Genomic DNA, 26,193 nt, shown 5'->3' with positions numbered 1-26,193 from the left:
AACAGCTTCCCACTGAAATGACATAAAATCCAACTCCCTGCCTGGCCTGTGAGACCTGCATGATCTCGGCTTCCTTCTCCGATCGCATCTCATGCTCTCCTCTCAATGACCGCACTTCAGCGACACTGGCTTTCTTTCAGATTCTAAACCGTGCCAAGCTCTTTCCAAATTTAGGACTTTACACATGCTTTTCCCTCTTCCAGTGTGTTCCCTGACTCCCATCCACACCCTATTCCCATGACTAATATCTTATTTTCCTGCAAAGTTCTTTGACTTAAATGTCATCTCTGCAGAGGGGCCTTCTGTGAGCAATTTACCAGAAGGTTACATCTCTGTTTGGACTCATGTTTGTTTTCTTTAATACTTTTTAAAGATCTTATAATTTGTAACTATATATATTTATCTATTGATATAGTAGTACTAATATTTTTAAATACCTCCCAATTTATCTTGCTTTATCAGTTCTCTCTCTCTGCCCCCAATCTGCCTTACAGCTCCAGAAGGACGAAAAAGAGAGCAGGTACTTGAACTTTTAGTAAGTCTGTACACTTGAAATGCAGGCATGGAGGAGAGAGACGGTTATCTAGAGCCGTTTAGCTTCTTGTTAGTGTGTTTAGTACCAGGTATGAGCCACTATAACATACAATTTTGTATACGTATAGTCTAATAAAACAGAGGAAGTGAGTAGAAACCTCACTCCTACGCCCTGGAGAAGTGTAGAAAGAAGAAAAATTGATGGACACAGGCATGAGGTTGAAGATATTGGTTATCCAGGCCAGGAAACCTCCTCTGCAGGATTCAGTTAGTTTAGGTGGGAAACACCAAGGGCATGGGGCCGCTATCCCACTCCCTCCCAGTTTGGGGAGATGTCAAACTGGTCACTGAGCAGGGGATCCCTACGTTGACATGGAGAGACCCAGCATCATTAAAAAGGTAGAATGGCATGTCCAGATGGAGAAAATCTAGCTCACACCTCCAAAAGTCCTTTGTCTCCTAAAAGTGAACATTTTGTTGAGAGCTAGAGATTCTGCCAAAGAGCACCCTGTGGACATTCGGCAGAAACAGTAATGGATTCCCCGGGCCTTTGCAGCAGGTATAGGACATAACAGAGTCTCAGAGGAGGCTCCAGCTAGAGAGAGACCAAGGAAGACCAGTTCAGTGGGGAAGGGCCAAAAGAATAGGTAAAGTATTCATAGACTAAATTGAGGCTGATCACTACAGAATGGACCAGACCAGTCCCTCCTTACTGAATTCCAGATGAGCCACTGAAACTAGCAAAGATCTGGAAGGCACAACGGAGTTCGAAGGACCCCTCACTGAGCTACACTAAGTCACATAAGCCTCTTACCCGATGTATCCTGACATTATCTTGGAGAGGAGAGTGGAGAGGGTAGGGATGGCCTTGAAATAAGGGAAACTGAATTATCCAGAAAACACTGAATATTATCTAAAAAGATTTTTTAAAACAGTGGATTGGACTAGGTTGTAAACAGCACTGCCGTTAAGTGAAGTTAATTCTCTTTGCTAAGTGGGGACTCTGAAAAAGACCTAATTTGTTACAGACAATGTAAAAGTTACTATTTTTTCCTGCTCATATGAGTTATGGGGTGATAAATTTTGTCACACTCTTACATTTACTATGCATATAACCTACAAGGACAGAAACCACACTGCCACATCCCTAGGTCCTGACATACTGCTGGGATAAAATAAGTGTACAGCAAATCTTTGAATGAATACTAGTTAAGAGTGCTACACAGACATTTTTCAGAAAACCACTAGGAAAAGATAATGTTTAATCAACCAGCTATGAATGTCTGGGGAACTGAGTCTCTTAATTAACCTGACAGTGTAACGAAAAGTAAAAGCACTGGAATCAAATTTACTTTTTACCTCTGGTTCTGCCACTAATTGTCTGTGTGGACTGGAGTAAATTTTATATTCTTTTAGATATCAATGTATTTATGTACGTAAAATCGTTTAATCTTAGCTTCAATAAATTTCATAGCTGTTAGTTCCCTTATATGTCAAGTAGACATTTTCCAATCACATATTTATTCATCTATTTATTTGGATTAATAAGTGTTAATAACTGTTGAAATAGTGTCAGCTTTTCAAAGAAAGGTGTTATGTAATAAAAGTAGGAATATCGAAAGCCACTCTTAAATAAGAAACCAAAGCTTTTGTTCTGATTCATTTATATTAATTATGAAAAACTGGCAAGAACTCAAATTCTTTTACTTCTAAAATGACCTTACCTTGATTATCAGAAAAGAGATCCAATCATCATTTACTTTCCCTCTTTACCCACACATCCAGGTGGAATTTAATGACCCAATGCTGGGCTCAAGAACCTGACCGTAGGCCTACTTTCCAGAAAATTCAAGATCAGCTTCAGTTATTCAGAAATTCTTCTTTATATATTATTTCTCAGTGCAGAGATGACGCAAACACCAGTGGAGTCACAAATGAAGGCTTTGAAGGTAAGTTTGCTTCATTAGAATTTTCTAGTTTTCTCTCCAGTGTGAACTGAACAAGGTTAAAACGGAATGTACACAGACAACATTTTAGGATGGATAAGAAGAATAATGTACTGGCACCATCATCATCACAATTGTTTATTGTATTACTCTTTGAAAAAAAAATTTGTATTGTGCACTAAATTAAAAACAAAAAAGGATAGTGCTATGGTCCCTGGATTTATTATCTAAGATAGTAAGGAGGAGAATTAACATGTTAGACTATTTTCATGAGCTCTGTTTTCCTCCTCCTCCTCCCCACCCCTCTCCACCAGTTTGGACCTCAAATGCAGAGTTGAGTTAATTATAGGCTCTTTGTTTATGGTACATTATCATCATTGGTCTATGCAGAGCTCCTCTCTTATTTTGTCTGTCTGTTTAGTCCTTTTATACGCTTGTTCCTCTCCTGTTCCACTTCCTCCCTTCCCCTGCCAGGCAACCATTCCAATGTCTTTAATGTGTACCTTTGAATTTGTATATTTTCCTGTAAAATGTGTATTGTTTTGTATGCACAAATGCTTCTTTTCTTTCTTTTTTCATTAAGCACTATGTTTTTAAGATCCATCCATGTTGCTAGGTATACATCTAACCCTTTGCTTCTAACTGCTGAGTAATTTTGCTATGATTGTTATAGTGAGCTAGGCCTTGCTAAGATCTAGTCTGATTCTATGACTTTGGTATATTGGTAAATAGGACAATAATCCTCTGGAACCATTCAACTGTGGTGGACAGACTAAGCTGTTTAGTTTAATGTAGAACACAAAACAGAATTAAAATACTGTTATCAACAAATTCATTTCCAAAATCAGATTTACTATACATTTGCCTAATTGGCTGCAGAAAAATGAATTTTAAAATATTCCTCTTCTGCTGCTGTAGAAGTCCTTCTTGTTATTAAAAGTTTGCGAGACATTTTCTTTATTTAAATGAAGACATTCTTGCTTAGAAATTAACCTGGCAAGATGGACCATGCCTCAGGATCTCTCAGAAACTGGGCATCTTGGTCTTTGCAGTGACCGACAGCTGTCATGGGGTCATCTACTCTCCCTGTATAGTGCACATTGAGAACTTCACATTCAGTGATGCACTTGACTTATAGTAGGAAAAAAAGAAGCCCAAGGGCAAATGTCTATTTTTCTTGTTTACGGTGCTTCTGACTACCTAATTTGGGTAATGTGATATGAACATAAGGCTCTGCTCATGAAACTTCTTTAAAATGAACAGCTAAGCAACAAGCTGGAGAGGGCTGTGTGTGCCTTGGCCATGCACCATTAGCCTCATCAGAGAAAGCCTTGTGCAATAGTCTCACACTGGCTCCACCCACCTCCTCATAGTGGCACTGAGCTGACTCTCAGAGTGCCAGGGGCAGAGCACATTGGAGTTACAACTGCTACGGGAACCCCATCCTTTTGGAAGGTTCTATACATAAACTTGCCTGTGTGAAGATCACATGGGATTGGGAAAAACATACTTTTAAACCATTGTAGATACCACTAAGTCCTTCTCATTTTCTAAACACTTCCTTAAGGAAACATTTCTCTGAATGAAATTTTGATAAATTTTTAAAAACTTATTTCAACAGAGTTATTGACTTTTGGGCAAGGTGTGTTAAGCACCTGTATTTAATGTGTAGCATTTGTCTGATTTAAAGAAAAAGAAGAGGAGAGAATATTTCTTTTCCCTGAGAAATGAGAGTCAGATTTTTTAAAAATTGTGTATGCAGAGTTTAACAGTGAACTTCACAGCTGTAACTGGTGAGTTGGAAAGTTGTCTTTGTCATGGTACTGTATCTCTATCCACAGGAGTGGTAGGTGTCACCAGTTCACTATTGAATAATACTGTTTTGCTCAAGCCACTTGAATCTGCTCCTGACTGGCCTGGTTCTTATTTCCCATAACCTCACATATAGAAACTTTAAAGGAACCATGATCCGGGGTAGTGTGCCAATACATAAAAGGAAATCTTTTGTTCCTAAGATAGATAAATGGCAATACGTGGGGTGAGAGTTTGGTTGTATTCTAGAGGCTTTGCTGTCAGCCTTCACAGAGACATGGCTGAGATAAGGAAACTAAAATTCTAGATAACACTCATAAAAATAGAGAAGCAGACATAAATGCAGAAATAATTTAACAGGGAATATAATCAAACTATGATAATTTAGACAGAAACAAGAAATTCTGGGCCATGAAAGAGGTATAATTTTAGTAAAAGAGAAAACATCATTCTGTTATTTACAATGAATGTAAATTTTGAAGATAAGGAATAGAAGGAGATATGGAAATCACTAAAAAACTTGACAATTGAGATTGTGACTGAACAAGAGAGGCAGCAAAGAGATGAAATAGAATGAAAGGCAGAGTTTGCATATTTGCGAGGGATAGAAATAGTGGAACAGTCCCTTGAAGGCATGCCTACATTAATTACTTTTTAAATGAGAGAATGTGTTTAATAATAGTTTGTTGCTTTGCAGACTGGTGGGCATATTTAGCAAAGCAATACAATGTTTGTCTTCATTGTTATTGTTGGAGATATATAAGAAGATAAGAAAATCCATTGGAAAGACTTTTCTTTAAAAAAAAATAATAAAGGGCTTAGTATTACAGGGAGCGACAATACCACGCCTATCCTGTGGTCCTACTGACCTAATGAGGTGGAAAGGGATAGAGAGAGAAGATTAGTAACATATCTGGGCATCTAGTAAAAATATCCCAGTGACTTCATCCAAACATTTGTGTAAACATCACCTCATCAGTCCCAGAGAGTTCTACAGGAAACAAATCTAAATGCTCCTCTGCTGTTCTAAACATAGCCAGTCAGCCGGCATATGTCTCGTCTGTAAATACCCTGTCTTACTTGGAAGTCTTTATTTTAATATTGCCCTCTTAAAGAGGTTGCTGAGTGCGTGCTGTCTTTGTTCAGGATATTTGCTTTAAGTTCTGACTCGTAAGTGTTCTATTAAATAATTTTTAAACAAATATAAACAAACAAAACAAAACAAACTCCCTGACTACCACTGTCTCTCATAAGTTCTTTATGCAACAAAATGTACTAATTGCTGAAAGCGTGCCAGGGTCTAGTCTAAATATTGCTGTAAGTACTATGAACCAGTAAAGTAGTTAGCTAATGATTTTTCTTTGACACACGGCAACAGAGTTTGCAAAAAGACTTTATTTGCCTCGTATAAAAGGTTCTTTTTCAAACAACTTGGCAAGCAAAAAAAATTTTTTAAATCATGTTTGATAGGAAGCTTTCCAATATGCTATTTAATGGGTTAATGGTACAGCAATGAATAGGCTGATAACGTGAGTAGTTAGACCTACCTTATAGATTTAAGTTTGTGTTGAAATTCTAAACTTTCCTTTAGCCTAATTTTTTTTAAGCCCTTTAAGAACAGCCTAATTTCCTCAATCATCTGGGCCAATGGACTACTTAAAGTTAAATATCTTTTTTCTTCCTAACCCTTCGTGACGATTTTTATTGCTATTATCACACATAGCGAATTATCCTTATGAGTTTCTCAATGGCTATACATGTTGGCAATCATTATAACTGTTGGATCTTTCCATAGGTATCCAGCACTTTGGCACTAACCAAACTTGGCATTTGATAAAGTAATTTCTTTTTTTCTAAAAAAATCATTTATTTTCGATTATACATATTTATAGTGTACAGAATTGACTATCAGTATTTGTGTACAGTATGTGATGATTAAATCAATATTATTAGCATGTTCATCATTACCAATTGTAATTATTTTTTGTGTCCGTTACCCGGTTACTCCATAACCCCTCATACCTTCCCCTTTCCCACATGTAGTAACTGTAGGTCTGTTTTCTCCTTCTGAAAGTTCAACGTTTTATTGTGGTCTTTCTCTGATGAAGTAATTCCTATGGGGGAGATATTTCACAACACTATGTAACTATTCTTGTGGTTTGAACTCTGCTATAATGATATTTGAGCAATGGAGAGGAAAGTGAGATGATGCCAAAGAGCTTGAAAGCCTGTAGCTCAGCCGTCTTCTTCAGCAGCGTGGGGGTCTGCAAGAGGAATACACACCTGTGATATAAGCAGGGTGTAATTTGTCTGCTCTTGTAATAAGATAAGCTTTGTAGTTTAGGTGTAATACTTGATAAATAGGCAGATCCACTAAATTCCATCAGGAAAAAACAGGTACAGTGGTGCTTCTCTTAGTCCTTTGAAATTACTCCATTTTTCCCATATTTCAATTTAAGTTTATTCTGAATAAACCAAACCTGGGTGTACATCAGGACTAAGTGCAGAAGGTGAGCAGGCCAGCAGCCTCCCCCAGTAGGGGCGCACATTTGGATACTCTCATGCTGGAAGGATAACGAGGAGGAAGGGAAAGACCATCATCCATCTACTAATATGTTCCTGATTTTTAAAATATCATACTTTATGAAAGGGTAGCAATACTTCTGATCATAAATTCTTCATCCAGGTGGTAAAATCCAGAGACTGGAAAGCCTTGATTAAAAACAAAGAAAATCTTTCAATTTACATTGGTATATTTATCTTTACATTATATATTTATCTTTTTGATTCCCTAGAATTTTGTGATATGTTTCAGAAGCTCTGATGTTAGGTTTCAACAAGATTTCTTATACTTTCCTATGTTATGAAGGTCAATCTTTAAACAAAGATGAAACAACACAGCATAATTGTGAAGAAGGCCAATTACTTTCTGGCTGTCTGTTTCGTTGCTGCTGCCCTTACTCCAGACACCTGGGTGTCTAGACTCTTCCTGCTTCCCTGTGACTTGTGGAGGCCACGCTGCCACACACCACCTCCTCAACAGCCCGGCAGCTCTACCCTCATGGAGGGGAGCTGTGAGGACACAGATGTGAGCTGGACAGTCTGGGTTCAAATTCTAGCGTGGCCTTGGGCAAATTATTTAACTCCTCTGCACCTCAATTTCCTCATCTGTTAAATGGGGTTAATACTAGTCCCTAACTAATAGAAGAATGAGTTAATGTATGCATTTAACTTAGAGCAGTGCCTGGTATGTAGTAAGTACTTCATAAGTGTTAACAACATCAACAATAATCATAATGATTATTATATTTCGTACCATTTTCCTCTCCCTCAACCCTGCCATTAAAACTTGCTAGGCTTATATTCATTCCCTATTAGCTTTTTGAGGTTATAAGCATCTAGTTTTAATTTATTTGCCAATTGGTGTTAATGGTTTCATATGATACTTGTCTTGGGGATTGCTGAGGAGGGCCAGCCACATTAGCTGCCTAGCTGTTTATCAGTCTATACCTGGCACACTTCTGCCTTGGGACCCTGTCCTTGCTGTTCTCTCTCCCTCAGATGCTCTTCCTAAGATATCCACATGGTGAATTCACTTAATTTGGGTCTCTGCTTGAATTCCAATTCATTAAAGGGGACTTTGCTGACATCTTATCTAAAATAGCAGCTCCCTTCCACCACCACCATTATTCTCTTGCCCCTTTCTCTGCCACATTTTCTAAATCTGTGTCTGGTAGTACTTCTCACACCTCACATAGATTTAGTTGTCTCCTAGTTTATTATCTGTCTCCCCCCATTAGAATGAAAACTCCAAAGGGCAACAACTTTGTTTCATTCATTACTGTATCATCAACACCTAGAACACAGCCTGGCATGTAGAGGGCATTCAATACATATTATCATAATAAGTGATTAAATTACTAAATCTAAAGGAATACATTTTAAAAAGTAGATATTTCAGCTGCTGTGGCAGGTTGAACGGGTAAGTATTTGAGACAAGAAGGGCCATCCTAGGGCCACTTTTCTTTTTCCTATCACAAAGACCATGATCTGCTCCACCTGTTAAGGCAGAGTTAATCACCTCTGTGCTCTCACAGTGTTTTACATATTTCTTTATTAAAGTGCACAGCACCTTCTACATCTATTCATGTGTCTGCTTCCTCACTAGACTGCGTAGCCTCAAGGACAGGAAGCACATCTTGTTGATCTTTGTATTCCCAGCACTTAACAGTCCTCTCAAATATTTGCTGAAAAATTGTGTAAAGTTGGGGTTGTCATAATTCTCACACAGTCTATATATTATTCCAAGCAAAGGACATTAAATAGATGCTAGGATAACTTTCATATTTTTCAACAGGTGAAGAGGGCGACACAACTTGCTTGAATTCAGCTGATGTTATGCCAGTTGCTTTCATGGAAACCAAGAACCAAGAAGGGTTAAATTATATGGTACTTGCTACCGAATGCAGTCAAGGTGAAGGAAATTCTGAGGGTCCTCTAGGCTCTAAGGAATCTGAATCTTGTGGTCTGAGGAAAGAAGAGAAGGAACCACATGCAGATAACGATTCCTGCCAAGAGAAACAAGTGGCTCACTGCCCTCCTGGCAAGCCTGAAGGTCTCAGCTATGCCTGTCTCACTCACAGTGGGCATGGAGGCGCTTCTGAGTAGTAGTGCTGTTTGGAAAATATGGAGTTGAGATAAATGAGGGCAGGCATATGACCTAGCCCTCATTAAGCAGTTACTGAAAGAAGACCCTAGAAGAAAGATTTCATGGTGGTCTGTGACTCCAAATTAACACTGCTAAATTCCCAAATTCTAATCTTAGTTCTGAGAGCCATTTGGTTTCAGTTGTAACAATCCCCATATCAACTGCCTAATCTGCAGTAGAATTGTGAGGTGAGCCACTGAGCATGTGGAAGGCTTAGGAAGAATCGTTAAGTCTGGGAGGGAAACACTGCTCTCTCTCTCCCCTGAAGTCCCTCAGGCCATTGCCCACCCTTCAGTCTGGGCTGTAATAAAATCTTGGTCAGTTGGTTAGAGATAGAAGTAGGTATGTTCAAGGACCTGAAGGAGAGGGGTAAGAAGTATGCTCAGGGGCTGACTGAAATCCAGATTCTCTCGAAGAAGACAGAGGAAATGACTAAATAAGTCTATACGTACAGAAGGAACCAGCACGTGTGACATGAGAAATCATCCGAAAAGCTATTACTAGAATAAAATATTATTTTCAATCACTACTGTAAATATTTTGTATTTTGGGGGCTTAGAACAGCAGCTTCAGTCATATTGAAACTAGGACCATGATCTTTCAGTCCTAATGTTTGCATTCTGAGATCTCTGGGTTGTATAAAAATCACTCTGCGACTTGTCTGTTATCATAGAAATTAACCAGTATAAAGATGGTTTTTATTTACCATATTGATTTTATATATAAAATACTTAAGATTACATTTAGTGTCAAATTATCCTTAAAATTAAATATAAGTGGTTACAATGTTATTTCAAGCTATGTGATTTTTAGCAACCATACAAAATATAAATAACTTAATAAAAACTATTTAAAAAATTCTTCAGAGAAACACTCTGACTTAAAACCAATATATATTTTTTGCAGTTACCCATTTAAATCATAAAGTTTAACTGCTCTAACAGCAACACGAATGTGACCATTCTGTGTGTTATTCAGTTGCCATATGTGGGATGATTGCTAAATACAGTATAGAGAAGAACATTTTGATCATAACACTTGCTAAACACTACTGTGTATCACGTACTTGCTTCCACCTTGAATAATTTAGTTAATCCTTTAACTTGCCTACTATCTTTGAACCTGCACAAATGATTGGCTGAATGGTGACGACTACAGAGACATGAATCTGTTAGTTCTGTGTTGAACAGGCCACAAGTTAAGGTCTGGGATTTGCGGTCACTCTGCCACCACATCTGGTATTCTGCTGAACAAGGCAGGATATTTTCTCTCTGCTCTTCTGATCCTCTGATGGGCATTTGTCACTCTTTTTGCTAGCTCCTTCATGTGCTGGAGAATTTTCAGCCTTTATCATCTGGGTGGGAGCTGTGTTCCATGTGCTCCTCCCAGCATCTTTTGCAGCAAGGAGGCAGGCATGTGACCTAGCCCTCACTGCTCAGACCCACCCACCCCAGGCTTCTAACTGAGAGCTAGGGATGCAAAGAAACAGGATGCAATGAGTCTTCCCTGGTGATGGTGGCAACTGAAGTAGTCTGGCTCCTGACACTGAGAAGGCAGTGATGCTGGAGGTGGCAGCCAGTGTCCAGGGCCAGAAAACTTAGTAGAGTGAGTCTGGAGCCTGGTGCCTCTGGCAGGCAGGGAAGCCAGACTGCACTGGTTCTGCTGTCTCCTCCTAACCATTGCTCCTGGCTCTGTAGTCTCCAAGTCTGACTCTCCAGCCCTCCCTGGGATTCTGTGAGTTACCTGCATACCCTCTCAATAATTAATTTTTTAAATTTTTATTTTTTAACATAAAAGCTTTATTGAGATATAATTCACATACCACACAATTCATCCATTAAAAGTATATCATTCAATGGTTTTAAATATATTCACAGAGTTGTACAGCTCTCACCACAATCAACGTTGGAATATTTTAATCACTCTGAAAAGAAACTTTGTACCCCCAGCCAAACAGCCTTTCTTATCATGGGGACCAGGTGCAGTTCCCACATATCCCTGAGTAGCACCTTTCAGTTCTCCACCAGCCTGTCAAATTATTCAAACAAGCCAACCATATCCTTCTGAAATTAAAAAGTCTACCTCCCACAGCCCCTGTTTGCTCACTCTGTTTCTGAATATATCTCCTATGTGGCCCTGTGTGGCATGTGATGCCCTTCTCTGCTAGGCTGTGAGTATATGTGACAATAAACTGCTGTGAATCTCATTTTTTCAGTGCTGGATGTCATGTGTTTGGCCATTCTCATAATCTTAGCCTGGGAGTCTTTCCCTCACCAGTGGGGTGAATAGGAGGCAATTAAAACAAGGGTCTCAATAGACGATCTGAGCAGACAGATGAAGAATCAGCACACTTAAAAATAGTCAATTGAGATGATCAAGTCTGAGGAGCAGAAAGAGAAAAAAATGAAGAAAAATGAGCCTCAGAGACGTGTGGGACAACATCACAAATACCAATATATGTATAATGAGAATCCCAGAGGTAGAGAAGAAAGAAATTGGGGCAGAAAGACTATCTGAAGAAAAAATGGCCCAATCTTCCCAAATTGGATGAAGAATCAATTTCTGTTGCTTGCAAACAGGTTTTTACTCTGCCAATGTCAAGGACCTTTGTTTTCAAATACACAAAGGAATCAGAAGTGTATAGAATAGGTTTTACAGTATAATATATTTGCATTACAATTTGGATAATAGAGAATTCATAGAACATCTGAGGGGAACAGCCAGTAAAATTCCTATGTTTTATCTAAGAAAAAGAACAAATTAGCAATCTTTTTTTTTAATAGTTCCTAATAAATAATACTGACAGAATATTTAATGCAAAATAAAATAGTGGATAAAAATTTCACATGTAAAATGTGTTACAGATAAAAATAATTGATAAAATATAATAGGTTGGTTAATTCTGTAATTACAAGTCTATAATTGGAAGTTAATTCTGGAAAAATTAAATCTTATAATCAAGAGGAAAAAATTGGCAATGGCTAAAAATCGCATTTGTTGAAAATGCATTATTTACTAAAAATTAACAGGAAAATAAAATTGTATTGATAAATTTTTTTTATCCACAAAAGGTAACCTGGGAATATTAAAATTTGGGAGAAATAATGGCTCACAAAGGCAGATGTTATAATTTGTAAAATTTTATATGAAAAAGCTGATCAATTCAATAAATCTAACCTTCACTTTGAATTGTTCAAGGAAAAGAAATAATCCAGAAGAAAAAATATTTAGGTAAGTTAAAAATGAAAAATATTGTTTATGGTTTAACACTGACAAATGAATAAATATTTACCTATGTACAAGTAAGAAATTGATATAATTATGATTAAATTACTCTACTCAGAACATCCTTGAGAAAAGAGCTTGTTTCTAGGCCTAGATACACTCCTCATTACTTATTCATGTTGGCTTTTTCTCACCTATTGGAATCTCCTTACCTTTTCAGAAGTCCCACTCAACATATAAGGCCAGCTCATACTCCAACTTTTTGGAAAGGTCAACCCCAACCCTCTCACTTCTCCTTTCTCAGAATTACTGTTGCCCTTATTGTCTTTACATCTCCCTAGGAAGTAACCACATATATTTTTATTCTGTTTCTATGTGTTTTAGCTGCTCAAATAAATCACAGGCTTTCTGAAGATAGGGTGGTGTCTTTCACTCCTTTGTATATTATCTAAGCCAAAGTAGGTACTTACATTTAAAGGGCTGATGGATTGATTTTCTCATCACATTTCCCAATTCATTTCAGAACAAGTCTTAGCTTGTGGCTTATACAGAAGGTGCCAGAAAGCTGATGCCAAGGTGAACTCAAAAGAATTCTTTCAATTCTTAGTTATCTCCTGAGACCTTGACAGACAGATTATATAAATTGGGGGAATGATTTGAGGTTCAGATCAGAGGTACATGAGGACTGAAATTCTGGAAGCCCTTGAAATGATGGTGAACACATGCTAAAGGAGGGCAAAATTTATTTTATCATTCTTAGTTTCTCCCTTCTCTCACCCAAACCCACCTTTTGTCCTCAGAATGGCCTCTATGGATGTAGGATAAATGTTAGGGTTCCCTTGACTTCTCCATGACACTCTCTCCTTGGAAAAAGGAAGCCTGTCCAAGTTTCCTTTTTGCAGTTGGCCAGAGCTACAGGATGCCTGAATCAGATGACCTATTCCAATCCTTCCAGGCTTCTTCACACACAACCAGAAGAATTAAGGGGCCAAAATATACCCTCCAAATGCTATTGTTAATATTTAAAAATATTTCCTTCCAGTTTTTTTTCTCCCCCAATGCGAACTTATTTTCATGGCTGGAGTAGTTGTAGTTGTACCTCTCCTGTTTTGTTTGTTTTTTATTCTTTTCGTAAGCTTTGAAAGCTTATGAAATTTTTGCATAACCTTTCCCTTTTGTCATTGAAAATTTTTCTTACATAATGTTTTCCTTTGAGCACTGAAAAGTTTTGGTATGTGTTTCTAATGTCTGCATAAAATCCCTTAGAGAGGATATATTATAACTTAATGCTCCCATGTAGATACACATTCATTCATCAGCTCATTCAATAAATATTTATTTATGCCTACTATACAGCAAGCATTGTTACAAGGGATACAAATAGAGCAAATAAACAAATAAACACATAAATAAAAGCAAATAAACAAAGCAAAGTCTCTGCCTCAATGAAGGTTACATTCTAGCATTCTAAAACAACAAAAATACACATATAGCTGAGGAGCAAACTCGGTATTCCATAGTGTTGCAGAGCTCTTGATGTTTAAATGCTCAGTCAAGGTATGTCTGTTGAGAAAACATGGGCCCCTAAAACATAAGACAAGGGTATTTGGATGGCTGTCCGAGGGTTTTGGCTCAGCAAAACCTTCTGATCCCTCCCAGCTTGTAGAGGTAGCCGATCCCTCCAAAGTAAGAGCTAGCTCTTTCTCTGTAGAGGAAGACATGTCAGAGGCCTCTTCTCAACCACGCCACAGGTGCTCCCTTGGAAGCTGCACCCACCTCCTCTCCTGATTGCCAGGAAGATAACTAGAATTAAATCCCAGCATAGTTTGATTAAGGATATACTGCGTCTGACAAAGGAGGAAAGAGATTAGATCTCAAAAGAGCTCCAGGAATTAGCTAACGTACTGGTGGGAGCCAGGGGAGTAATGCTAGGATTCCATTCTGAGGTGCTTGATCAAGAGAATGGGAAGGTAAGACTGGATAAGCAAGAAGGATTCATTCACTGGTTTGGACTCTCCTAGGACATCAGATTTAACATCCTGGAAAAGACGCATGCACATGGGGCAAACTTGTGGCTAGGGTGGCCTCAGAAGCCTGGAGAAAACTAAGGTCCATGCTGAGTTTCCCTATCAGAAGGTAGAGAAAGAAATAAAGAAATAAAAAGTCTGAGGGAAGTGGGAATGTTGGCATGGACCTATCATGTGAGGCTGGAAGACCTAGAAGAGGACACATTTACCAAGGTCATCGAGAATGTGCTGATGAGAGGGGCACCTCCCTAAGCATCATTGAGCTTCTCAGGCCAGAGAGAGGCAGTCACAGAGCTGGGCTTGATAGTGATGCATGGGCACAGTGCAGGCCTGAAATTACAGAGGCCAGATGGCTGCACTTGTCTACCAGAGGCCAGGGCACACTCAACACTATGATGATGGAGAGGCAGCCAAAGGGGCTTGACAATGGAGAGTTGTGGAGATGACTAGTAAAATAGATGGGCAGCCAATCCTTAACTTATATACAACCAGTAGAAGTCTGTATTAGTCAGGGTTCTCCAGAGAAACAGAACCAATAGGATACATAGGTAGGAAGATAGATGATAGATAGATAGATAGATAGATAGATAGATAGATAGATAGATAGATAGATAGATAGATAGATAGATAGATAGATAGATAGATAGATAGATAGATAGATAGATAGATAGATAGATAGATAGATAGATAGATAGATAGATAGATAGATAGATAGATAGATAGATAGATAGATAGATAGATAGATAGATAGATAGATAGATAGATAGATAGATAGATAGATAGATAGATAGATAGATAGATAGAATGATAGATAGATAGATAGATAGATAGATAGATAGATAGATAGATAGATAGATGGATGGATCAATGAGAGGGGATTTATTAAAGAAATTGGCTCACACAATTGTGGGGGCTGAGCAGTCCCACAATATGCCATCTGCAAGCTGGAGAACCAGGGAAACAAGCTTAACCGGCTTGTCTCACTCCAAGTCCATAGGCCTGAGAACCTGGTTGGGGGGTGAGGGTGGAGTTCTGGTACAGGTCCTAGAGTTCAAAGGCCAGAGAACCAGGAGTTCTGAAGTCCAAGGGCAGGAGAAGATGCATGTTCCAGCTCCAGAAGAGACAGAATGGGTCCTCTTTTCCTCTGTCTTTCTGTTCTATCATAGATCTCAGCCAATTGAATGGTGCCTGCCCACATTGATGGCAGATCTTCCTTATGGAGTCCACTGATTCAAATACCAATCTCTTTTGGAAACACCCTCACAGACTTATGCAGAAATAATGCTTTACCAGCTATCTGGGTATCTCTTAATCCTGTCAAGTTGACAATTAAAATTAACCATCACAAGGGCAAAAATGGAGAAGCGGAGGGCTGATGTGTTCACTCCAGTAAAAATTATCATCCTTCCTCAGTTCTCAGATCTGAACCAATTTTCAGATCTGCAATCTATTGACTGAAGAAGTGGTCCCTGGTGGATGGACCCTGCAATACCACCACAGTATATACTGTAATGATCCCTCCACGGGGAACTATGGCCATTTACTCCAGTGACTTGTACACTGAGGGAGGGGGGAATTCCCAGACATTTCAGACTATTGCACATGGGATCTGAGTTGATATTGGTATCCAGAGGCTTGATGCATCATCATAACCCTTTTATTAGAGTGGGGCTTATGGGACCAGGTATTAAATTGCATCCTGGCTAAAGTTTAACTTACAATACATCCACTGGGTCCACAGCCCCACCCAGTGGTCATTTTCCCACTCTTTAAATGTGTAATTGGGATTGACATATTTTGTGGTTGGAGTAACTCCCTCACTGGATTCTTGGGCTGTGGGGTAAGAGACCATAGCATGGAAGATCAAGTGGAAATCTCTGAAACTGCCTCCCTCCTCCTTCTCTTCGCCCCGTCCAAATAGTTAATCAAAAACAACACTGAATTCCACGGGGATGACAGTGATTAGTGTCACCATTAAAGATTAAAGATTGCAGGGTTCATGGCTTCTGTCATATCTCCAATTCACTATTCATTCTAGTAATTGCTAGAATATATTAATAAGTCCTCAAGTTCATGGCATTTGTCTTGGTATCTGCTTCTCAGAGGATCCAAATTGATGTTTCACCCTATTGATGAGACAATTAAAAAGATTACTGAGGGGGCCGGCCCGGTGGCACACTCAGTAGAGTGTGGCGCTTGGGAGTGCAGCGGCGCTCCCGCCGAGGGTTCGGATCCCATATAGAGACCGGTCAGCTCACTGGTTGAGCGCGGTGCGGGCGCGACACCGAGGGTTGCGATCCCGTTGCCGGTCGCAGTATGCGTGCGACACTGAGGGTTGCGATCCCGTTACCGGTCACGAAAAAAGCCAAAAAGGAAAAAAAAAAAAATTAAAAAGATTACTGAGAACTGATCTTCAGGGTTAGCCAAATGGAGCTAGCTGATGGACCTTGACAAGTGGCGGAGGGGGAGCTGAATTAGAATGGGTGCAAGAGAAAATGGAAAAGTAGATGGAGAGAGCAAGAAGATGACTCATTTAAGGCATTTTGCCATTTAAAGGGAAGAGAGATGTGACACAGCAACTGGAAGGAGATAGGTCAAGGAAGGTTTAGCTTGTTTTCTGCTTTTTTTTAAGGGAAAATATTGGAGTTTGTTTTATATTAGTGGGAATGATCCAGTAGAGAGGGAAAAGTAATGATGCAGGAAGAAGAGAGGATAGTTGTTGAAGTGATGTCCTTTAGCAGCAGACAGAGACTGAGGCTTGGATACAGGTAGAGGAAAAGGATATTTGACACTTATGGCTCCTACTAAATGTGACAGAATCTCTCCCCACTCCTTTTAATGAGAGTGTTTTCTTTACTGAAGCAGCCTTCCAAACAACTTTTTTTCTCCTAACTTGTACTCCAAATCTCAAATCAAGCTATATTTTTAAATTTGTTTGCACATAATAAAATAAAATATTTTAATGCAACAATTTGTGGTTTTTTCACAAATAGTCGGTGGTACCTGCTCAATGTACTTAATATGTAGTTAAGGGTAAAGAATATTATAAGTCAAGAGTGAATGGGATGATCTTGAGGACTACTAGATCCTCTTAAATCCTGACTTGTGTCACAAGATGTTATTATATAATGTGTCAAATAAGTGGCATAGAAATTAGGTGGCAAGTGTTTACATTAGGGTGAGACCACTCACTGGTCTGATGTGGAGACAAGGCTTCGTGGAAGAGGCAGAATTTAAGCTAGACTTTGAAGAATGGATAGCATTTAGATAAGTGGGCAGTGACGGTGAAGATTTTCTAATATGGTAAGAGTAGGAATTTATAAGAATCTTCTGTAGACTATAAGAGAAAACACTGCAGAGTGCTCTAACCTGGGGAACCAGAAGAATTGTGTTTAGTTACTCTGGTAATTCCTAGATTGTATACCATTGGGCTGAAATTTCGTGCAACAGTGAGCTTGATATCCTCCTGGAAACTGAGACTATACAGCTCTAACTTCATTCAGAGCATTGATAAAGACATACGACAAGAACGAATATGAAATAGATCACAAAAGTTAAAGACAACATGCAAAGCATTTTTTAGGGTCACTTTTAGACCTTTTCAGTTTACAATAAGAAGGGTGTGTAATTTAATTCAAATTAGAAGTCCATCTGATAAAGAGACAAAAATTAAATACGTACTCTAAAATAACACTAAGAAAATGTAGTCAGAAGCTTTCATGATCTGAGAAAATATATACTGTTAAATTGTATAATTTTGTTTTATTTTAATATTTAATGTCTTGCTCTTCTTGCTGTTCTATGACACAGGAAGATTCAGTGGTAAATAATCTCTACCTTGTTTTCTTAAGACCCACAGCCTACATTAACTGGCAGTATGGGTACATATGAAGGCAGTAAAGCATTGTTTTTCTTTTTTTAAAGTTTCAATACATTTTTATATCTCAAGTAAAAAAAGGGGAGACGGAGGTATCCCATGGTGGATTTTAAAAATTTTCGGTCCTATTTATAATGACACCATTCCTTAAACATCAAATGATGAGACATCCAAAGTTTCAATGAGAGATGGTGGTGCCCAGTATTACCATTTTATTTATTAACTAAATAGTTAGGAACTGTTGAGTATAAAATTGTGAATAATTTTCCATTCCACCAATTCCATTGGAATACAACTTCATAGTTGTTTTCTCTCAGTGTGTGGACCTATTTCTCTAGATCCTTTTCTTACTCCTGAGTGAAGAATGTGTTTTTAAAAGAAGTCTTTGAGCAAGGAAAAACAAATATCGTAATCCCTGTTCTCCATGTTTCTTACCAAAAATCTGTCTGTTAATGCCCTTCTGTCAGTTCCTGAGTGTACAGAAAAAACTGCCTGTGGTAAAAACAGTATTTCACACTCTACAAAGCAAGTGGATTAATACTAATAATACAGCACCTTTAGGTACTGCTTCCAAAGATATCAAGAAATTTCCTTAAAAAGCAGGTACAATGAGAAAAAAGTAATATGATACTAGAGGAAAAAAATGTCCAATTGCTTTCTGAGATGGGGTACATATTGGGCAAAATGCACTAGAAGAAAAAAGAAATAGGACTGTACCTACTAAAAATAAAGAGCAATAACAAAATTGTGGGCAAGGCTATATAGTTTGAGAATTAGAAGAGAGAGGAGTTTGAGACATTCCCATCAATGATCCCAATCATAATTGTTGTTTCTAGCAAGTGTGTGTTTAGAATTTTAAGATCCCTGATTTTATTTTCTTGAGTGAAAACTATTTTTTATTTGAGGTATTCTGAAGAAGCTTCCAAATTAGAAGGTAAGTGGAGTATTTTCCTAGTTGTAAATACAGGTGGAAATTAATGTATGTACTCCAAAAGTAAATATTGATAAAAATTTCTAATTAGTAACTAGATTATTAGAGTGGTGCAAATATTGGTTAGAAATAAAAAAAATAATTCCTTAGATTGGTTTTCTAAAATTTAATTTACTTTTAACCTAATTTTTAAATAAGTAATTATAGATGCATATTATAGTTACTCATTTATGCATTTCTGATAGGAAATGGAAATGAGAGGAGGCTAGTTTGAATAAAACCACTTTAGTTGAAACATTGGCAGATAAGTAGAAATAGAGTTTAATGAGAGATTCTAAGTACAAAACAAAGTAATAGGAAATATGCTGCTGCTGTTTTTGTAGGTGAAATAACTGAATTCCAGTAAGGCAGAAGAAATTTGGACCTCTTAATTTTATTTTAGAGGAGCTTAGTTTTGTAAGAGTACATTGGAAAACTTATACAAATACTGTAATGTGAGGTAGACCTGACACAATGTCGTAGAGAGCTTTATAGATTTTATATAGATGTAGAGAGCTTTTGTAGATTTTTCTCTTATTGAGTTAACTTGTTTTTTTAAAGTGATAACATTCCAAATAAAGGGTTACCAGAGTAATAATTTTTCTAGTAAACTCAATACATATTCCTCTGAAGGTTAAACATAATTTTTTCAGCAAAATATTGTACTCTTCCCCCTAAGAGAAAATTTGTCTATCTCAAAGTAGACTTGGATTAGCAGAATTACCTCTGCTGACTCTGTCAGTGGCCACTCTTTGCCTGGACATGATGTTTGGAGGTCATGGCTGCAAACAACTGGGAGCTGTTCTTGGAGGCTGCCTTGCCTTTTTAGGTTATGAGGGTCTCTCTGTGTTTAGGATAACATGATTGACAGCTCCACTCCAGCTCCAATTAGCACCCTATAATTTATTAGCTTCTGCTTTCAGATTGTGCGTTAACTTCACAAATATTTCAACTATGGAAACAGCAGCTATCAAGTGTCTCTTTCCTGATCCAGCCCTCTGGGGCTGGAGTGAAATATAAGGAAAGAGTGGTACAGTTGGTCTGTCAAATGAGAATAATCATTTGTGTCTGTGTCTGTCTGAGGGCATGATGTCTCTGATTTCTCTTTAGCCCGCATTGGGGGTGTGTGTGTGTGTGTGTGTGTGTGTGTGTGTGTTGGGGGTGGGGTGGGGGGAGTATATTTGTGGATAAATAGATATAATTTTGGGGATCCTGTATTTTTATTATTAGAGTTTCATTTACTCATGGGTGACAAGGGAGACATGGTATTTAGGAAATGTGAAATTTATGTTTGCTTAACCCTGTTGCTTATGTAAATGTCACAACTTCAGTTATATACAGACAGCAACTATAATAACGATCCTGTCTTTAGGCCGTTTATTCCTTTACTCCAGATTTTAGGAATATATAATAAATGCTAAAAATCTAGCAAGAAAAAATGGAATATACAGAGCAAACAACTTGACAAGAACAATCAAAATGTGAATTATCTGTATGCAAATTGTCAACAAACTGTTAAAGCAATTTTATAAAGGAATCTTATGTTTTGCAGCTTTGTTTATTTTTAAAGTCTTTTCAAATATCTTTCCATTTTTCTTCCATGCTTTGACACCATCGTAACGAATTTAAATCATCATAATGCATCATAAATGCATTAAAAATGCAGTTTATGGAAATGGTATTTATATGAAAGTTTGTCTAAGTTTTATTTATTTTTTTATTTCCTCCAACTCCAAAGTAACCCATCACTAAGTACATAAAAAAAGCTTCTTTACTTTGATAGAATACATCCAGGAGCCTGCACAGAAACATGGGCTTTGTGACTCTTAAGCAAAATGGAAGTCATAGTAACCTAAAAAGTTGTTTACCCCCAGATGCAAAAGGCACAGAAATCACAAAACTCAAGAGTGGCAAGAGAAGCTTTCGGTCAGGGAGTCCAAGTCCCAACACCCACCTCTGCTCTCCCTCCCATCCAGGCCCAAATCAATCTTAAGTCATTGCTAGAATTTGCCATGCATCGAAATAGAACTTCAAAGGGGAAATGAGACGGGATGGCAACTCCTTTTAAACTAAAGGAGTAGAACAGATAGAGTTCCCTGTAGCTGGGTGACTGAGTTCTCAGCCAAAGGGCAATCGGCAAAAGGATTACTTGGTGGTGGAGAGCTGTCTCTCCCCTTTTCATCACCTCTCCCTGGGCCTAGGCCAAGTACAAAGGGAAAGCTGTGGGTAAAAAGGACTCCAAGCCAAAGGGTATGATTAGAGGAGAATCTCATCTTTCTCTCAGACCCCAACCAGGTATGAAATATGTAAAAACATCACATTTGCTTTTTCTCATGTCATCCCTCATTTCCTTGAATGTCCTAGTGAAATCTGATTGATTTCACCAATATTAGCAAGATAGTCATGGGAGTTCATATTTTGTATGATTTGGTGGGTCTAAAGAATGTCAGTTAGGGCTATTAATTCACCAAAGTTCTCTTTGATGCTCTTATTACACAGAACCAAATCATTATAGTTCTAGGTCATCTTGCATTTCCTTTAAGAGGGTATAAAATGAAGCATAATGCTGTGCTTCATGTGTCCTACGTGCCAGGTTGCAGGAGCCTGGTCTGGATGGTCTGTTCAGGACTGCCCCAAAGGCTAGGTTCAGTGAATGAGTCTCCTCACCAGCAACCTGATATTCAGGTCAGATGCAGCTTAGGAGAGAGGTTTCAGTAATCAGAACCTTGTGGTTGGGGAAACGCTCCCTGTGGGTTCTGATCACAGATCTTGTGAGTGGTAACGCAGGTGGAGCACAGGTAAAGAGCCTCTACCAGTGGGGAGTACTTAGAGGAGCTGTCTAGCAGAGAATGCACTGCTATGATTTCCTCAACAGCTATGTAGTGGCAAATTCTGAAAAGCCCTCTGGGACTTAATGCATTTTATTTAAGCTTGTATATACCAGTGATCCGTGCCAGTGGAACATGGATTAAAAAAAAAAACCCACAGAGAAGTCCAAAGTTAATTTTAGTGATTGCTTCAATGTCCAAACCTCAGACTAACTTGTACATGGCTTGGATAGGTTGGGTGTGAAGAACTTCAGAGCAGTGAAGGCTGTTAAATACTGGAATGATTTAATAAAAGAAGCAATAATAATTCCTGTCTGGAGAAGAATAGAGATCTGTATCTGATTCAATGGTCTAAAAGTCGTGCCATTTGATGAAGGGTTTGGACAATGTCCTGTGACAGTTCCTTTGAGACCTATAATCCTGTAAGTTCTACAAAACATCAGTCTTTCATTCCCTTCTTTCCCCCCCTTCCTTACTCAGCTATCATGAAGGAGAAAATAAGCCCAAAGTTGAACTGCAAAGAGAGAAATCAGTACTGGACAAGCAGTTATTGCAGTGGACAATGAAGCAGTTATTGCAGTGAAGCCTCTGCACAGGGCTACCTGGGTTTGCATCCTGGCTTTGCCACTTACAAGCTTTGTCACTGGGCAAATTATTTTACCTCTGTGTGCTTCAGCTTCCTCACAGTAAGAAAGAGATCACAATAATGAATACCACATAGAATTGTTGTGAGGCTTAAATGAGTCAATCTATACATAAAGCCTTCAGATCCGTGCCTGGTGCATAAAAATTAACATTAGTTATTATTATTGTTATCACAACTGGTGCAGCATAATCATACACTACCTTCCATGTGAGCAAAAACAATATCATTCTTATAATGATCATATATCTATTTTACAGGTACCCAACGATAGAAAGAGGGGATAGGTAACTCTGACAAACTCATGCTCTGAATAGGGTCCTTTAACTGCTTCTAACTCTTGAGACTATTTTCCAAGATAAATGATATTTGCCTCTCATATTATAATGAAGATCAAGATTTGGATTAATATTTTTATGCTTCAACAATGTATAAGGGCAATTTGAGCACAAGACAAAATATCCATACTGGACACTTTTGTGAAAAAACACAAATAACTTTGGCATCAAAGGAAAACAAAGAGAAAGACTATCAATTTCTTAATAATCTCTCTCTCTTCTTTTTTTGCCTAGTGAGAGGTTTGGTTTCTTAGCCTAGCTTATTAAAATATAAAATAGTCAATATTTGAAAAACACTTATAACCAATGACTTTACTGTCTTAAGAGTCTTGAATTTAAGAAGTAACAATAATTCCCTTCTGGAAAATAATAAATCTGTATCTGACTGAATGGTCTACAGGAAGTGCTTTCTCTATGATCTCTGCTTCTAACTTGCTGAATGCTAACAGGTAAGCCTTGGCTTCCAAGGGCTACAATTTTCTCATCTGTAAAATAGGTGGGGTGAGGGGGGTGGGGGGAACACCTAACTTCTCAACTTCTGTGCTGATGTGAAGTGGAAAGGAGGGGGTTAACAAATTTCATAGCACAGAAAACACTTTGTAAAACAAAAAGATACACACATGCATGTGTGCATGCATGTGTGTGTATATACACACACATACACATAAGTAAGGTAATATTACTGAAATCAGATCATACTACTGTAAATTATTTTATTCTACTAGAGAAAAGCTAAGACATGTATTTCCTTTTTATGAAACAACACAGTGAACTCATAGTAAATAGACATCTTTAATGTTCGTTTCTTCTTCCTCATCACCTTTAAGCTTTGCCCATGCACAGACCCCTTCCCCTGCCCCAACTCTAAAGTGACTGAATCACACTGTAGACATTGAGGAAAATATCTGAGGTATTGGAGAATCTGTATACATTTCTTTCCCTTGTGGTGATTCCTAGTTCTTCTCCATGGAAACAGTCAGGGTGTCTTGTTGCTTTTTCATCCAGAGGATGGAGGGGAGTACAGAATTTGTAGGAAAGAAGGAAGAAAAGGGTTTCTTCTTTCATCATAAAATGTTCCTTGTAAAAATGTGATATATATATACATATATGTAAAAAATATATCCAGTACAATTGCAATTGTTCTGCCAAACACTGGGAATTGCCACCTTGGTCGAGTATTTCTGGAGTTTTAAACAGTTGTCCTACAACAGCTGCATTTCAGTAAGACTTGGGCAGGTGGCTCCAGATAAGCCACTTGCCACTCACAATCAGGCTGAGGTTTCCATGTTCACAGTCCAAAGGAAAAAGTGTGTCTTTGTGTCTGGAGTGGGTGACGTGGGGAGGGGATGGGCAGGAAGAGAGTTGGAGGCTGAGTGGTGAGGAAGAAGGAATTGGCTTCTTTTTACTTCTCTATGACAGTCTTTGATGCAAATACAAATTCATTTTTAAATCTGAGGATATTGACATCAGTAGTGGTATAATCACACTACCTAATGAAATAATTCACATCAGCATAAAAAATATTCACACCACAAAGTCTTTTCTTCTTTCCCCCTTTCCAAGAAGGCTTATGATATCATATCACCTGACTAAGCCATCTTGCCACAGGTATTTCCAGTGATTTGGCCAAAAGTCATTAAACAATTCAGTCTATGGACGTGCTCTTTTGGCAGAAGGAGTTAATTTTAGACAAAACTTCTGTAGGTGTGGCTTTTGGTTTCCCCAGTACACTGAGAAGTTTGAAGTCTCTGCCTTCCCTCATGTCCTCGCACAGATGCTGAGCCTTCGTGGCTGGTCAGAAGGCAAAGGGAAGGGGAGACCCTGGGTCAGCAGATCAGCTCAGGAGGGATGCACCACAGAGGGAATAACGACGAGCTGCAAACCAAGATCAGAAGCGGTTACAAACCCACTCCATTTCAGCTCTGAGTGTCACCAACTGCACTATGCAGAGACCTACAGGGAAGAAGGTGGCTGTCTAAAACCAGTACAGATCCTTGCTTTTGTCCTGAGGCTGCAAACCTGAAAACAGAGATAAGAGGAGAGAGAGAAAGGGAGAAGAGAAGAAAGAGGAAAAGAGAAGGGGTGGGGGAGGGAAGGCACAAGATATTTAAAGAAAAAGACAAACACCACTGTTTTACTGTGAAAGTCACAGACTTCATCTAAAGGGGGCTGAATGAAAGTAAAAGCAAAGCAAACAGAAAAGTCAAATCTTCACCTGAGGGAAGGGGGAGTGGACAAGACTACAAGCCAATGATCGCACTTATAACTGTTTTTTTATTTGCTCTAAAAATTAAGAAAAAAAAAAAAAGCACAAAAACAAACCCTTAATTAAATGTACCTTTCGAATTCAACTCTTCAAGCCAGAGACTTAGCATCATCATTAAGATCACATTCTTTAAGTTTTACATCTTTAAGAGACTTATTTAATTTGGCAGTTAAGCCAATATCAGAGTCACATATTTTTCTTTCCTTATAACTATCACTAGGTGACAAGACCTCTCCAAGCCATAGAGGATCTTAGACTACACTGTCAGCAGGTTCTCTAGATCAGCGCTGTCCAATAGAAATACAATGGGAGCCGCAGGCATAATTCTAAATTTTCTAGCAGCCACAGTGAAAAAAAGGAATAAGAAACAGGTGAAAATTAATTTTAATGTTTTAACCCAATATATCCAATATGCAACGTGTTAAAATATTTTCACACGCAACAATATAAAAATATTAAGGTGAATTTTACATTCTTATTTTTACACAAAATTTTCGAAATGCCGTGTGTTTTATACACTGGCAGCACGTCGTAATTCAGCCCAGCCACAATAACGGCTCAATAGTCACACGTGGCTAGTGGCTACAGTATTGAACAGCGCAGGGCTAGAATCTTTCCACTAAATTTCATTAAAAAAAAAAAAAAAAAAAAAGTCCTCTAATATTTATCAGCCAGGTTAGGGCAGGGTCCCACTTTCTCGTCCCGCCCACACCCATGGCACAGGGTCATCTATCAGCTAAAACACACCATGCCACGCAGACCCTCGGGCCACAGAGTCCCGGGGGGATCTCCCAGGAGAACTAAGGGGCTCCGGGGCTCAGCCCAGGGCCGGGTACAGAGCCGCAGGGACCCCAGGAACACCAAACTCCCTCCTCCGCTTACCTGAGTCCACGCTGAGGCCCAGGCCCTGCGCCACGTCCCCGGCGGGGCTCGCGAAGGGTCCCCCGGGCGCGGCCCACGCGGCGCCGGCCGGCTCGCCCTTGGCTGAGAGCTCGCAGGGCGGGCTGCCGGGCGCGGGC

At 38.7% G+C, this 26,193-nt stretch overlaps 2 protein-coding genes across 3 annotated transcripts in view; one reads left to right on the top strand and one right to left on the bottom strand.

Moving 5' to 3' along the window:
* ROS1 (ROS proto-oncogene 1 , receptor tyrosine kinase) overlaps window positions 1–9,860 on the top strand; it is a 129,710-nt gene extending 119,850 nt beyond the window's left edge. For both annotated transcript variants that reach the window (XM_008583823.1, XM_008583822.1), the window contains exons 43-44: window positions 2,320–2,483; window positions 8,650–9,860. In XM_008583823.1, coding sequence (XP_008582045.1) covers window positions 2,320–2,483; window positions 8,650–8,960 — 475 coding nt within the window. In that variant the 3' untranslated portion in view covers window positions 8,961–9,860. The remainder of the gene's footprint in view (window positions 1–2,319; window positions 2,484–8,649) is intronic.
* Window positions 9,861–23,686: 13,826 nt separating this feature from the next.
* VGLL2 (vestigial-like family member 2) overlaps window positions 23,687–26,193 on the bottom strand; it is an 8,090-nt gene continuing 5,583 nt past the window's right edge. Inside the window, exon 3 of the mRNA XM_008583821.1 lies at window positions 23,687–24,783. Coding sequence (XP_008582043.1) covers window positions 24,743–24,783 — 41 coding nt within the window. The 3' untranslated portion in view covers window positions 23,687–24,742. The remainder of the gene's footprint in view (window positions 24,784–26,193) is intronic.

The sequence above is a fragment of the Galeopterus variegatus genome, unplaced genomic scaffold (genome assembly GCF_000696425.1).
Source record: "Galeopterus variegatus unplaced genomic scaffold, G_variegatus-3.0.2 Scaffold3053, whole genome shotgun sequence".
Taxonomy (NCBI): Eukaryota; Metazoa; Chordata; class Mammalia; order Dermoptera; family Cynocephalidae; genus Galeopterus; species Galeopterus variegatus.
Note: the sequence above shows the minus strand (reverse complement) of the source record. Positions and strands in the feature narration are given on the sequence as shown.